General features: G+C 43.2%; 1 protein-coding gene across 2 annotated transcripts; it reads right to left on the bottom strand.

Moving 5' to 3' along the window:
* Window positions 1-3,356: 3,356 nt before the first annotated feature.
* On the bottom strand, window positions 3,357-12,230 carry LOC135516482 (claudin domain-containing protein 1-like). Of its 2 annotated transcripts, XM_064940823.1 has the most exons (4): window positions 11,366-12,230; window positions 11,129-11,236; window positions 10,050-10,187; window positions 3,357-8,014 (listed from the first exon to the last, which is right to left on the bottom strand). In XM_064940823.1, exons 1-4 carry the CDS (start codon window positions 11,655-11,657, stop codon window positions 7,794-7,796), a joined length of 759 nt encoding a protein of 252 aa, XP_064796895.1. In that variant the 5' UTR covers window positions 11,658-12,230; the 3' UTR covers window positions 3,357-7,793. The 2 variants fall into 2 exon arrangements, with proteins under 2 accessions (XP_064796895.1, XP_064796893.1); XM_064940821.1 differs by having other exon boundaries at window positions 11,129-12,230.
* Window positions 12,231-12,586: the final 356 nt, after the last annotated feature.

The following is a 12,586-nucleotide window of genomic DNA, read 5'->3' as shown; positions in this document are numbered from 1 at the left end:
ATAGACCACCGGGGAGAGATCATAAGCCAGTTTGCAGTGAGGGGGCTGAACATCATTCTTCAACCTCGGCTCACTTTTTCTCAATTCCCAAACGTAACTACTTGCAATCTCAGGGGATGTTGTTCAGTGGAAGAGAGCCTTCGTTTCAGGCCGGAAGACCGGGTTCAGTTCCCACATCTCCACGAAACCACCCAACTCTGCAGATTAACTTATTAAAGGGAACATATGCTTCTGCCAAACCGCTGAGCATCTTGGTGATGGCGTCTGAAAACATTTGTCAACCTTCAATAGCTCATCCTTAGGTTGCTGACTCAGAAGAGTATAACTTTTTCTGCAGTTGTGCCAAGTTTTTGACTTATGCCTAGTGTTTCACCAAAAGCAAGTCATTCCCTGAGCGTGAATCAAACGCAGGCCGCGGTGGTAAAAGAACCGACTCCTAACCACTAGACCAAGAGGGAGAGAGAAAAGGACATTTCGCAGTGAGAGGTGATAAACAGCAATTTTATTCCCCGGCTCACTTCTTGTCTATTCCCAAATGTAACTACTTGCAATCTAAGGGGGTGTAGCTCAGAGGAATAGAGCATTAGTTGAACGTACGAAGACCTGGGGACAATCCACAGCAGCTCCAAGACACCACCAATCTCAGCAGATTCATTTCTTAAAGGGAACATATGCTTATGCCGAACTTCTGACCATCTAGGTGATGGCGTTTGACTTCATTTGTCACCATTTGTTAGCTCAGTTGGTAGAGCGGCAGACTGTAGGTGAAATTGCAGTAAACCTTGGGTCGTTGGTTCAAATCCGGCTTAAAGGATTGTACTTTTTCTTGTGGCTTTTGCCAACTTTTGTACAGCAGTCGACATTGACATGTGCAACACAAAAAAAATATATTTCCCTGAGAGAAGAACTCTTCACTTGTTGACTTTTGATAGGAATGTTGGTAGAGCAGCAGAGAGTTCTCGAGATTGCAACAGTCCTTAGGTTGCTGACTCAGAAGAGTATAACTTTGTCTGCAGTTGTGCCAAGTTTTTGACTTATGCCTAGTGTTTCCCCAAAAGCAAGTCATTCCCTGAGCGGGAATCAAACCCAGGCCGCGGTGGTAAAAGAACCGAATCCTAACCACTAAACCAACAGGGAGAGAGAAAAAGACATTTCGCAGTGAGAGGGCTAAACAACGATTTTATTCCTCGGCTCACTTCTTGTCTATTCCCAAATGCAACTACTTGCAATCTAAGGGGATGTAGCTCAGAGGAATAGAGCATTAGTTGAACGTACGGATATTGTTTGGTAGTGTTATGTCATTAATTTATTTTCATCACTCACATGGCAATCATAGACTAAAATACTAATTCTGGTGTGTGGAATATAGTGGAGGTGGGTGATTGATGATTCTGCACTTGCTCTCAACAGGCCGCCAGTCTCAGAATGGGCACTTTTTTATTTGACTTGGCAAGTCAGTTAAGAACAAATTCTTATTTTCAATGACAGCCCAGAAACAGTGAATTAAATGCCTTGTTCAGGGACAAAAAGGGATTTAATCTTGCAACTTTTCGGTTACTAATCCAATGATCTAACCACTAGGCTACCTCCCACCCAGAGGGAGACTGCAAAGTCCAGGCACCGCTTTGTTTTGAGTGTTTGCAGTGCTAGTGTTTTAGTTAATCTCACATATCATGTGCCCAGTATGATAGATCAGAAACAGAAGAGAAAATGACAACATGACAATAACAGCAGCTGTAGATTATGTAATGAAAATTGGGGAGTGGTTGGTAATGGAGGACATCAGGTGGATCCGCGTCTGGGAGTTGGACAGAACCACTAGGTCCTGGAGAACAGGTAATGCAGGACATCAGGTGGGTCTGGGTGTTGGGCAGAACCACTAGGTCCTGGAGAACAGGTAATGCAGGACATCAGGTGGGTCTGGGTGTTGGGCAGAACCACTAGGTCCTGGAGAACAGGTAATGGAGGACATCAGGTGGATCCAGTTGGGCGAACCTCTGGGGAGAACAGGTAATGGAGGACATCAGGTGGATCAACGTCTGGGAGTTGGGCAGAACCTCTAGGTCCTGGAGAACAGGTAATGGAGGACATCAGGTGGATCAACGTCTGGGAGTTGGGCAGAACCACTAGGTCCTGGAGAACAGGTAATGGAGGACATCAGGTGGATCCACAGTCTGGTCCTGGAGAACAGGTAATGGAGCAGGTGGATCACCACTAGGTCCTGGAGAACAGGTAATGCAGGACATCAGGTGGATGTCAACCACATTTTACATTGGGGCCCCAAAAGGCTAGGCCCTGATTCATCCTGCTTCTCTCCCTCTTAGTGGCGCTGTGACGGACAAAATCCCCTATGAGGTCCCAGGAGCTGAACTCCTTGCTAAGTCCTAAAGGCAGTCCAGAGTCAATGGACCTGGTGTTTGACCTCCACAACACTACCGCTAACATGGGCCTGTGCCTCATTGCCTACTCGGACTGCGATGGGATCTTTCTTCACATCTACAGATACCTGCAGGGTATCAGAGCAAGTGATCCTCAACAGATACTCAAAGAGGAGATGGAGTGAAATCGTTTGTAATGCATGTTCTCATTGGAGTAGATCTGCGCTGATTGAAAAGACGGGGTAGCTATATCCTATTCTAAAATATCAATATGGATAAAGGAAAGCTGACGAGGGATAGTACAACCTTTGATATTTTAACTCAGTAGGGTAGAACATGAGGTTGGCCCTTAACTCTGTCTCCAACAATTTGGATAGTAGCCTTCATTGTGCTTTGAACCATATATTTTGTTGATACACACAATCACAGTATAAATATAATCTGAGATTCCTATGATCTCACCCACATTGTAATGCTTAGGTGATTTCTCTCAGGTTTACCACTGTTGGGATTGACACATTGGGGGTTTTTTTTCACAGAGGGAAAAAAAGATGTGACGCTCAAAGGAAGAGTATTTTTTTCTCTCTCTCTCTCTCTCTCTCTCTCTCTCGTCTGTAGGCAGGGACGGCTTTGGTGAGTAAATAAGGAGGTGGCCTTCTTTACTGCCATGGTGGTCTGGTGGCATCTCTCTGTATGTCGATGTTGTGATAGCTCGTTCTGGTAATTCTTAATGCCTTAAGGGGGGTGGGGGGGATTTGTGTGGATCGTCTTGTATTGTTAGGTATTACTGCACTGTTGGAGCTAGAGTTGAAGTCGGAAGTTTACATACACCTTAGCCAAATACATTTAAACCCAGTTTTTCATAATTCCTGACATTTAATTTAATTAATCCTAGTAAAAATTCCCTGTTTTAGGTCAGTTAGGATCCCCACTTTATTTTAAGAACCTGAAATGTCAGAATAATAGTAGAGAGAAAGATTTATTTCAGCTTTTTATTTCTTTCATCACATTCCCAGTGGGTCAGAAGTTTACATACACACAATTAGAATTCGGTAGCATTGCCTTTAAATTGTTTAACTTGACCCTTTGTTCCAGATTTCCTCCGGAAAGTACCAAGGGACTGAGCCTCTCTATCCATTCTTCATAAATGAATGTGCGTACTATGAGAAGGGCATAGCTCTCTCTCTGGCAAGACAGAGAAGTGTGGAGATACCGTCCATCTGGTTGGAGAGTGAAATAGAACAGGGAAAGTGGAAAAGTGCGCCAGAAGAAAGAGGAAGAAATTGAGGAGGAAGAGGAGATGGACGAAAGCTATCGGAAGCTAATGGAATATGGAGAGGAGAGTGACTAACTAAACGGACAATACAAATAAGAGCTAATTTCCAAGTTCTTGATATGAACAGTAGATTCAAAACACACCTCAGGAATAAGGTTGTCAATCGAGACACATTGTTCAAATGTTCTGAACTTCAAAAGTGTAAAAATAAAATCCTTTACTGAAACGACAGCATTTGCTGATAAACGCTTCAATACACACGCACACACACACGAACATAGTATGACATCATCAGCTCACAATTAAACATTTTCCACACTTGCTCGCTACTCCAGGATATCTCTTGGGAGATAGAATACATTCACAATAGATTTACTGAAGCACATACATACCATATAAATTTGCCATATGAACTACATTTGAGGCAGGAAAGATGGGAGGCTACCATTTGTTTGATTTGCATTTGCCAGGCAGAAAATATGGTTAGAACCATTTGTTTTAAATATATATATATATAAAAAAAAGAATCAACATCATTTTGAAAAAGCTTGACTCATCAGCTACTTTAAGTCCACATTCTTTCATAAATCTTACCTTTCATAACGCATATGTTTTCATGAAACATTGACTGCTGTCATATCATGTATATGAATACATGCAGACCTTATGGACACACAATTTAAATTAACATGTTTCCAACTACTCTATTCTTCTTGACGGTCAAGGGTTGATCAGGGTATTTGTCAGACAATCTTCACTTGCGAACAGTTAATTGTACATTGTAGACTAAATACAGATTAAATACCCAGGACTACGAATAATGCATTCGTTGCAAAGCATTTAAAAATAGGATCCAAAAATAATTAGTATTCAAAGAAAACGGATCATTAATGTTTTTCATACGACCACATTAAATACATTCTTGACATAATAAATTAGTATCAACAGTTCACAGTTTAATCTTCGCATTTCATTGAGATTATTAATACAAGCCTATGCCATAGAAGTGGCAGTTGTAGGTGATGTAAAAAATGAATAAATTAAGTAAACCAAAAAGACATAAATAACAAAAAAGTAACACTATGTAAAATGCAACATAAATCAAAGTAACCACATCTAGTCAATAGTGAGCAATAGTCTACAACGGAATGTAACGTCATGTGTACAAACCAGAACCTTGGTAACAAAGTGACATTGTCCACTATTAACCTAGCAGTACTGTGAGGGTAATACATTCCTACGAAGTTCTGCAGAATCTTACAAATCAATCAGAATAATACCCCTGATAAAAAGACTAAACAAAACAAATCTCTTAAATAAAAATCAACAAATTACATACAAAATATCCAAACACTACAAACAATATGTAACTTTCTATAGATTGTCACTCAAAAGGAAATATTTGTAGATTATATTTTTCCATTTGTCCTGGCTATGTCCAGGTTCTTCTAAGGTCGAAATACAATTTGAAATATAGTACCAGTCAAAAGTTTGGACACACCTACTCATTCAAGGCTTTTTATTTATTTTTTACTATTTTTCTACATTGTAGAATAATAGTGAAAACATCAAAACTATGAAATAACACATATGGAATCATGTAGTAACAAAAAAAGTGTTGAACAAATCAAAACATATTTGATATTCTTCAAAGCAGCTACCCTTTGCCTTGATGACAGCTTTGCACACTCTTGGCATTTTCTCAACCAGCATCATGAGGTAGTCACCTGGAATGCATTTCAATTAACAGGTGTGCCTTAAAAGTTTATTTGAGGAATTTCTGTTCTTATTAATGTGTTTGAGCCAATCAGTTGTGACAAGGTAGGGGTGGCATACAGAAGACAGCCCTATGTGGTAAAAGATCAAGTCCATATTGTGGAAAGAACAGCTCAAAAAAGCAAAGAGAAGTTGGTAAGTTGGTGGTTGAAGATATCCCTCTAGTGGTGTGGGGGCTGTGCTTTGGCAAAGTGGGTGGGGTTATATCCTTCCTGTTTGGCCCTGTCCGGGGTGTCCTCGGATGGGGCCACAGTGTCTCCTGACCCCTCCTGTCTCAGCCTCCAGTATTTATGCTGCAGTAGTTTATGTGTCGGGGGGCTGGGTCAGTTTGTTTTATCTGGAGTACTTCTCCTGTCCTATTCGGTGTCCTGTGTGAATTTAAGTGTGCTCTCTCTAATTCTCTCTTTCTTTCTCTCTCTCGGAGGACCTGAGCCCTAGGACCATGCCTCAGGACTACCTGACATGACTCCTCCTTGCTGTCCCCAGTCCACCTGGCCGTGCTGCTGCTCCAGTTTCAACTGTTCTGCCTTATTATTACTGGACCATGCTGGTCATTTATGAACATTTGAACATCTTGGCCATGTTCTGTTATAATCTCCACCCGGCACAGCCAGAAGAGGACTGGCCAACCCACATAGCCTGATTCCTCTCTGGGTTTCTTCCTAGGTTTTGGCCTTTCTAGGGAGTTTTTCCAAGCCACCGTGCTTCTACACCTGCATTGCTTGCTGTTTGGGGTTTTAGGCTAGGTTTCTGTACAGCACTTTGAGATATCAGCTGATGTACGAAGGGCTATATAAATACATTTGATTTGATTTCTGACAGTCCATCATTACTTTAAGATATGAGGGTCAGTAAATCCGAAAACCAAAAACCATCAAGCACTATGATGAACCTGGCTCTCATGAGGACCACCACAGGAAAAGGAAGGAAGCTACCTCTGCTGTGGAAGATAAGTTCGTTAGAGTTACCAGGCTCAGAAATTGCAGCCCAAATAAATGCTTTACAGAGTTCAAGTAACAGATACATCTGCACATCAACTATTCAGAGGAGACCATGTGGATCAAGCTTTCATGGTTGAATTGCTGCAAAGAAACCACTACTGAAGGACACCAATAATAAGAAGAGACTTGTTTGGGCCAAGAAACACGAGCAATGGACGTTAGACCGGTGGAAATCTGTCCTTTGGTCTGATGAGTCCAAATGTTTTTGGTTCCAAGCGCCATGTCTTTGTGAGACGCAGAGTAGGTCAACGGATGATCTCCGCATGTGTGGTTCCCACCGTGAAGCATGGAGGAGGAGGTGTGGTGGTGCTTTGCTGGTGACACTGTGATTAATTTAGAATTCAAGGCACACTTAACCAGCATGGCTACCACAGCATTATGAAGCGATACGCCATCCCATCTGGTTTGAGCTTAGTAGGACTATAATTATTTTGTCAACAGGACAATGACCCAACACAACCTCCAGGCTGTGTAAGGGCTAATTGACCAAGAAGGAGTGTGATGGAATGCTGCGTCAGATCACCTGACCTCCACAATCACCTGACCTCAAACCAATTGAGATGGTTTGGGATGAGTTGGACCGCAGAGTGAAGGAAAAGCAGCCAACAAGTGCTCAGCATATGCGGGAACTCCTTCAAGACTGTTTAAAAAGCATTCCAGGTGAAGCTGGTTGAGAGAATGCCAAGAGTGTGCAAAGGTGTCATCAAGGCAAAGGATGGCTACTTTTGAGAATCTAAAATTGATCATATATTTTTATTTGTTTTAACACTTTTTTGGTTACTACATGATTCCATATGTGTTATTTGATAGTTTTGATGTCTTCACTATTTTTCTACAATGTAGAATAAGAAAACCCTGGAATGAGTCGGTGTGACCAAACCATTGATTGGTACTGTAATCCAATGTTTGGACTAAACTTGAATCACCATAAACATATTTCTTTCAGAACGGTTTGATTTTCCAAACATGGGCCAATAATATGTCTTGCTAGTACATATGAAAGTCGAATGGAAGCATTTCTGACTTTGGCTGGCTACGGTTTGGAAAGTCTATTATAAACAATTATATGCTTGTTGGTCTAACCAATGGTACATTTTGTTCTGGGTTACACTGTTTCCCAATTTCAACTCCCTCACCCTTACACTAGGCACTTTAATAGATCTGAAATGATTGGATAAGCAACTGTGTGAAAAGCAATAGGGTGAAAATCCCAGTAGCCTATCAGAGGGCAAAGATTAGCATTTTCTATATTCTTATTCAGTTATTTCAAGATCAACAAGTATCATGTGGTTGGAATTATGGTTTTGATTTGGAAATGTGCCTATATAAAAACAGATAGTGAGGCACCAGCAGGCCTGGTCTCTATGCTACCCTGTAGGCAGTCATGCGGTAGTAGTTCTGACTGTGGCTGCGTGCCGCCCACACCAGGAGAGCGGCAGCCATCATGTGCAGCGGGGACGAGATGAGGGCCAGGTAGAGGGACCAGCCCAGGGAGCCGTCCACCTTGTCTGGCAGCACAGAGACCCTGTGGAGGAGATCCATCCCTGCCAGGTAACAGCACACGGTGGCTAGAGTACACAGCCCTTCAGGGAGAGCAGGAGGAAGAGGGAGGAGGGGGTCAGGTATATGCAATTGTTGTATATTTCCGAAAGAAATCAAGGAAGACTTTTTCCTTCAACCATTGCTGCATTAATGGTGAGTCTTAAAACATGATCTCAAGGATAGCTGCATTGGTTGTTTTTTTCCCACTTTTAGTTAAACCAGTTGAGAACAAGTTCTCATTTACAACTGCGACCTGGCCAAGATAAAGCAAAGCAGCACAAAAACAACACAGATTTACACATAAGGTAGGCCATAGAGGAGGTAGGCCATAGAGGTGAAATAATTACAACTTAACATTAACACTGGAGTGATGGATGTGCAGATGATGATGTGAAAGCAGATATACTGGGGTGCAAAATAGCAAGAGAAATACATAATAATATGGGGATGAGGTAGTTGGGTGGGCTATTTACAGATTGGCTGTGTACAGGTTCAGTGATCGGTAAGCTCCTCAGACAGCTAATGCTTAAAGTTAGAGAGGGAGATATAAGACTCCAGCTTCGGTGATTTTTGCAATTAGTTCCAGTCATTGGCAGCAGAGAACTGGAAGGAAAGGCGGCCAAAAGAAGTGCTGGCTTTGGGGCTGACCAGTGAAATATACCTGCTGGAGCGCATGCTACGGGTGGGTGTTGTTATCGTGACCAGTGAGCTGAGACAAGGCGGGGCTTTACCTAGCAAAGACTTATAGATGACCTGGAGCCAGTGGGTTTGGCGACGAATATGTAGTGAGGGCCAGCCAACGACCGCATACAGGTCGCAGTAGTGAGTAGTGTATGGGGCTTTGGTGACAAAACGGATGGCACTGTGATAGACTACATCCAGTTTGTTTAGTAGAGTGTTCTATTTTGTAAATTACATCGCTGAAGTCAAGGATCGGTAGGATAGTCAGTTTTACTAGGGTAAGTTTGGCAGCATGAGTGAAGGAGGATTTGTTGCAAAAAAGGAAACCGATTCTAGATTTAATTTTGGATTGGAGATGCTTGATGTGAGTCTGGAAGGAGCATTTACAGTCTTACCAGACACCTAGGTATTTGTAGTTGTCCACATATTCTAGGTCAGAACCGTCCAGAGTCGTGATGCTCGTCGGGCGGGAGAGTGCAGGCAGCAATCAGTTGAAGAGCACTAAGTTTTACTTGCATTTAAAAGCAGTTGGAGGCCATGGAAGGAGTGGTGTATGGCGTTGAAGCTCGTTTTGAGGTTAGTTAACACAGTGTCCAAAGGGAGGGGGCTTGGGCAAGTTACTGCAGGGAGTGCTGAGATGTTGGCTGGGGTAGGTGTAGTCAGGTGGAAAGCATGGCCTGCCGTAGAAAAATTCTTATTGAAATTATTGATAATCGTAGATTTATCAGTGGTGACAGTGTTTCCTGTCTTCAGTGCAGTGGGCAGCTGGGAGGAGGTGCTCTTATTCTCCATGGACTTTACAGTGTCCCAAAACGTTTTGGAATTAGTGCGACAGGAAACAAATTTCTGTTAGAAATAGATGATGAACTGTCAGTCATATGAATCATCTATGTAGTGCAAAGGCAAAAACCAAAATGTGCACAACAATGTGGTCCCCCGGACGGAGTTTGGGAAAAGCTGGACAAGTGTATGCGACAGCTATAGAATTCACTATTCCACTATAATAGAACAAAGTTGTGGTCAATAGCCATGGTGCCTAGCACTGAAATGCCCTTCTGGAAACCATGAAGAAGCGTACATCTTATTATAAACTGGCTGGTCCAAGCCTTGAATGCTGATTGGCTGACAGCTGTGGTATATCAGACCGTATACCACCGGTATGACAAAACATTTATTTGTACTGCTCTAATTACATTGGTAACCACTTTATACTAGCAATAACGCACCTCTGGGTTTGTGGTATATGGCCAATATACCACGGCAAAGGCTCCGCGTTGCATCGTATCTAAGAACAGCCCTTAGCCGTGGTATATTGGCCATATACCACACCCACATGGGCCTTATTGCTTAAGAAGAGATTGATAAGAACAATACAATGTTGAATAAATCTCTCACCGGCCAGCAGGTGGAGCATTCCTATGCCCAGGGTTGGGGTGAGACTGTGGCAGAGGCAGGCACAGAACCCTATCAAGCCTGCCAGCACCACCAGACCTAAGGAGATTAATGGCAGTAGGAACTGGCACCTCCACAGGTCTGCACACAGACAGGGATCCAAGTTAGAACTCAATAGGCAAACTGTTAAAACTCTCACACACAATTCAGATAGAAAAGCACGAGCATCCAAGTGCATACAATCACACTGTGTCTATTATTGAATATCACAGATGCCAGGTATAAGTTATTTATGCATTGCATATCACACAATGTGGGTATAAGACATTAATCACTGAAGTATAGTGTAGGCATAATACAGGGTGATCCAACTCCGGTTCTGGAGAGATACAGAGTGATCCATCTCCGCTTCTGGAGAGATACAGGGTGATCCAACTCCGCTTCTGGAGAGATACAGGGTGATCCAACTCCGGTTCTGGAGAGATACAGAGTGATCCATCTCCGCTTCTGGAGAGATACAGGGTGATCCAACTCCGCTTCTGGAGAGATACAGGGTGATCCAACTCCGCTTCTGGAGAGATACAGGGTGATCCAACTCCGCTTCTGGAGAGATACAGGGTGATCCAACTCCGCTTCTGGAGAGATACAGGGTGATCCAACTCCGCTTCTGGAGAGATACAGGGTGATCCAACTCCGCTTCTGGAGAGATACAGGGTGATCCAACTCCGCTTCTGGAGATATACAGGGTGATCCAACTCCGCTTCTGGAGAGATACAGGGTGATCCAACTCCGCTTCTGGAGAGATACAGGGTGATCCAACTCCGCTTCTGGAGAGATACAGGGTGATCCAACTCCGCTTCTGGAGAGATACAGGGTGATCCAACTCATAAGGCACAAGGCATTGAGCATGCATAGCATAGCATAAGGCATTGAGCATGCATAGCATAGCATAAGGCATTGAGTATGCATAGCATAGCATAGCATAAGTCATTGAGCTGAGCATAGCATAGCATATCACAGAAGCTGGGTGAGGTAACAGATCAATACATTGTAATTTGCAAAATAAATCAATACAGGCTTACAGGTCCGCAGCATGTCCTCTCCACTGTTGTGGTTCCCTGGCTCTTTGTACTTTGGGGTAAACTGCTGTGTTAACGTGAAGCTAACACACTTCATCACCATCTTTGGATCTGAAACAGAAGAGAGAAAAAAAAAAAAGCATAAATCATGCCCTGATAAAACCATGGATTGGATCAACAAATTATTTTGAGGAAATCCGTGTTGACTGAGTTTATGGGAGGAGATTAGGTTGTACATACCTGACTCCTTGTACCAGTGGGTATTCGATGGCACCAGAACGCAGCGCCACCAGAGGCCTATGGTCCCGTTGAGACGGAAGAGCGTGTCGCTGTAGGTCTTCTCATCGAATTCCCCGTCCATGAATTCATCATGCAGCGACCGCAGTTCGGATACGTTGGCTTCGCCGCGCACTGGGGGACTAGTGTACTGGTACCAGTGCTGCGTCCCAACCGCTACAGACAGGTACACCGTAGCCAGCACGCTGAGCACACAGCTGATAACCAAAGCCGTGGCATAACGGTTGTCAACCATTGTTTACCAACTGAGAGAGACGTCAAATAGGAGATTATAGCAAACGCTTCACTTCGCCTCTTCCTCTCTGATTACAGCTACCGGTGGCGATGGCCCTGTCACTGCGTGTTTTCCAATACCCGCGCCAAAGTAGAGTAGGCAGGCTCAAGCAACGATTCAGGATGAAATCCTGCGATGTAATATTATCCAATCCACTCAGAAATGGCATAGATGTAGACTACATAAAACACGCCTTTACTAGCTGCCTTGTTCATATTCAACACTGTTTCAACACTGTAGGTGCCCCTGTCGCGCGCAGCCTAGATGCGCCATCTGTTCGCTTGTCCCACTTCTTAAAAATCACTGCTGCATATGGTGTGTGGGTGGGTGGTCTGACTATGCGACAGATTATTTGGCTACCCCGCCTGTTGTACAAGTACAAAACAAACACATACTGTTATATCATACTAAATGAGTAGTAGCAAATAATGAATGTGTCATTATTTTGTCTTGCCGGTATCGCCTACACTTGTTTCATGAGGAACAGCACCTGCGAACTTAAGCTTGTTAAAAAAGATTGTAAACACATACATCCATGCGTTTTCCTTTTCCGGCAGGCGGCAGTGGAATGCTGGGTATTATAGTTTTACTCATAGCTCGAAGACAGTGTCTGAGTAGTGAGGCTAAGGAAGCCGACTGTTGACTAAAACCGCCCCACCCCCGCATTTAACACAACCCCGCTCTATCAGAGAGGTGCGGGGGTCTGCCTTAATCGGCGTTTTACGTCATCGGCGCCCAATGTGCCCCGTTTGCATTTTGTGTAAATTATTTAAATTCAAGTTTAAACCATACATTTTTAGGCCTAGACCTACAATTCTCTTCTTGAAAATGTCTAATAATCTGAATTATTGAATAAAATAGAATCTCCTACTCCTATAGAGAAGGTAGGC

This window comes from Oncorhynchus masou, chromosome 27, assembly GCF_036934945.1.
Source record: "Oncorhynchus masou masou isolate Uvic2021 chromosome 27, UVic_Omas_1.1, whole genome shotgun sequence".
NCBI lineage: Eukaryota > Metazoa > Chordata > Actinopteri > Salmoniformes > Salmonidae > Oncorhynchus > Oncorhynchus masou.
This window is presented reverse-complemented; position numbering and strand designations above follow the sequence as displayed.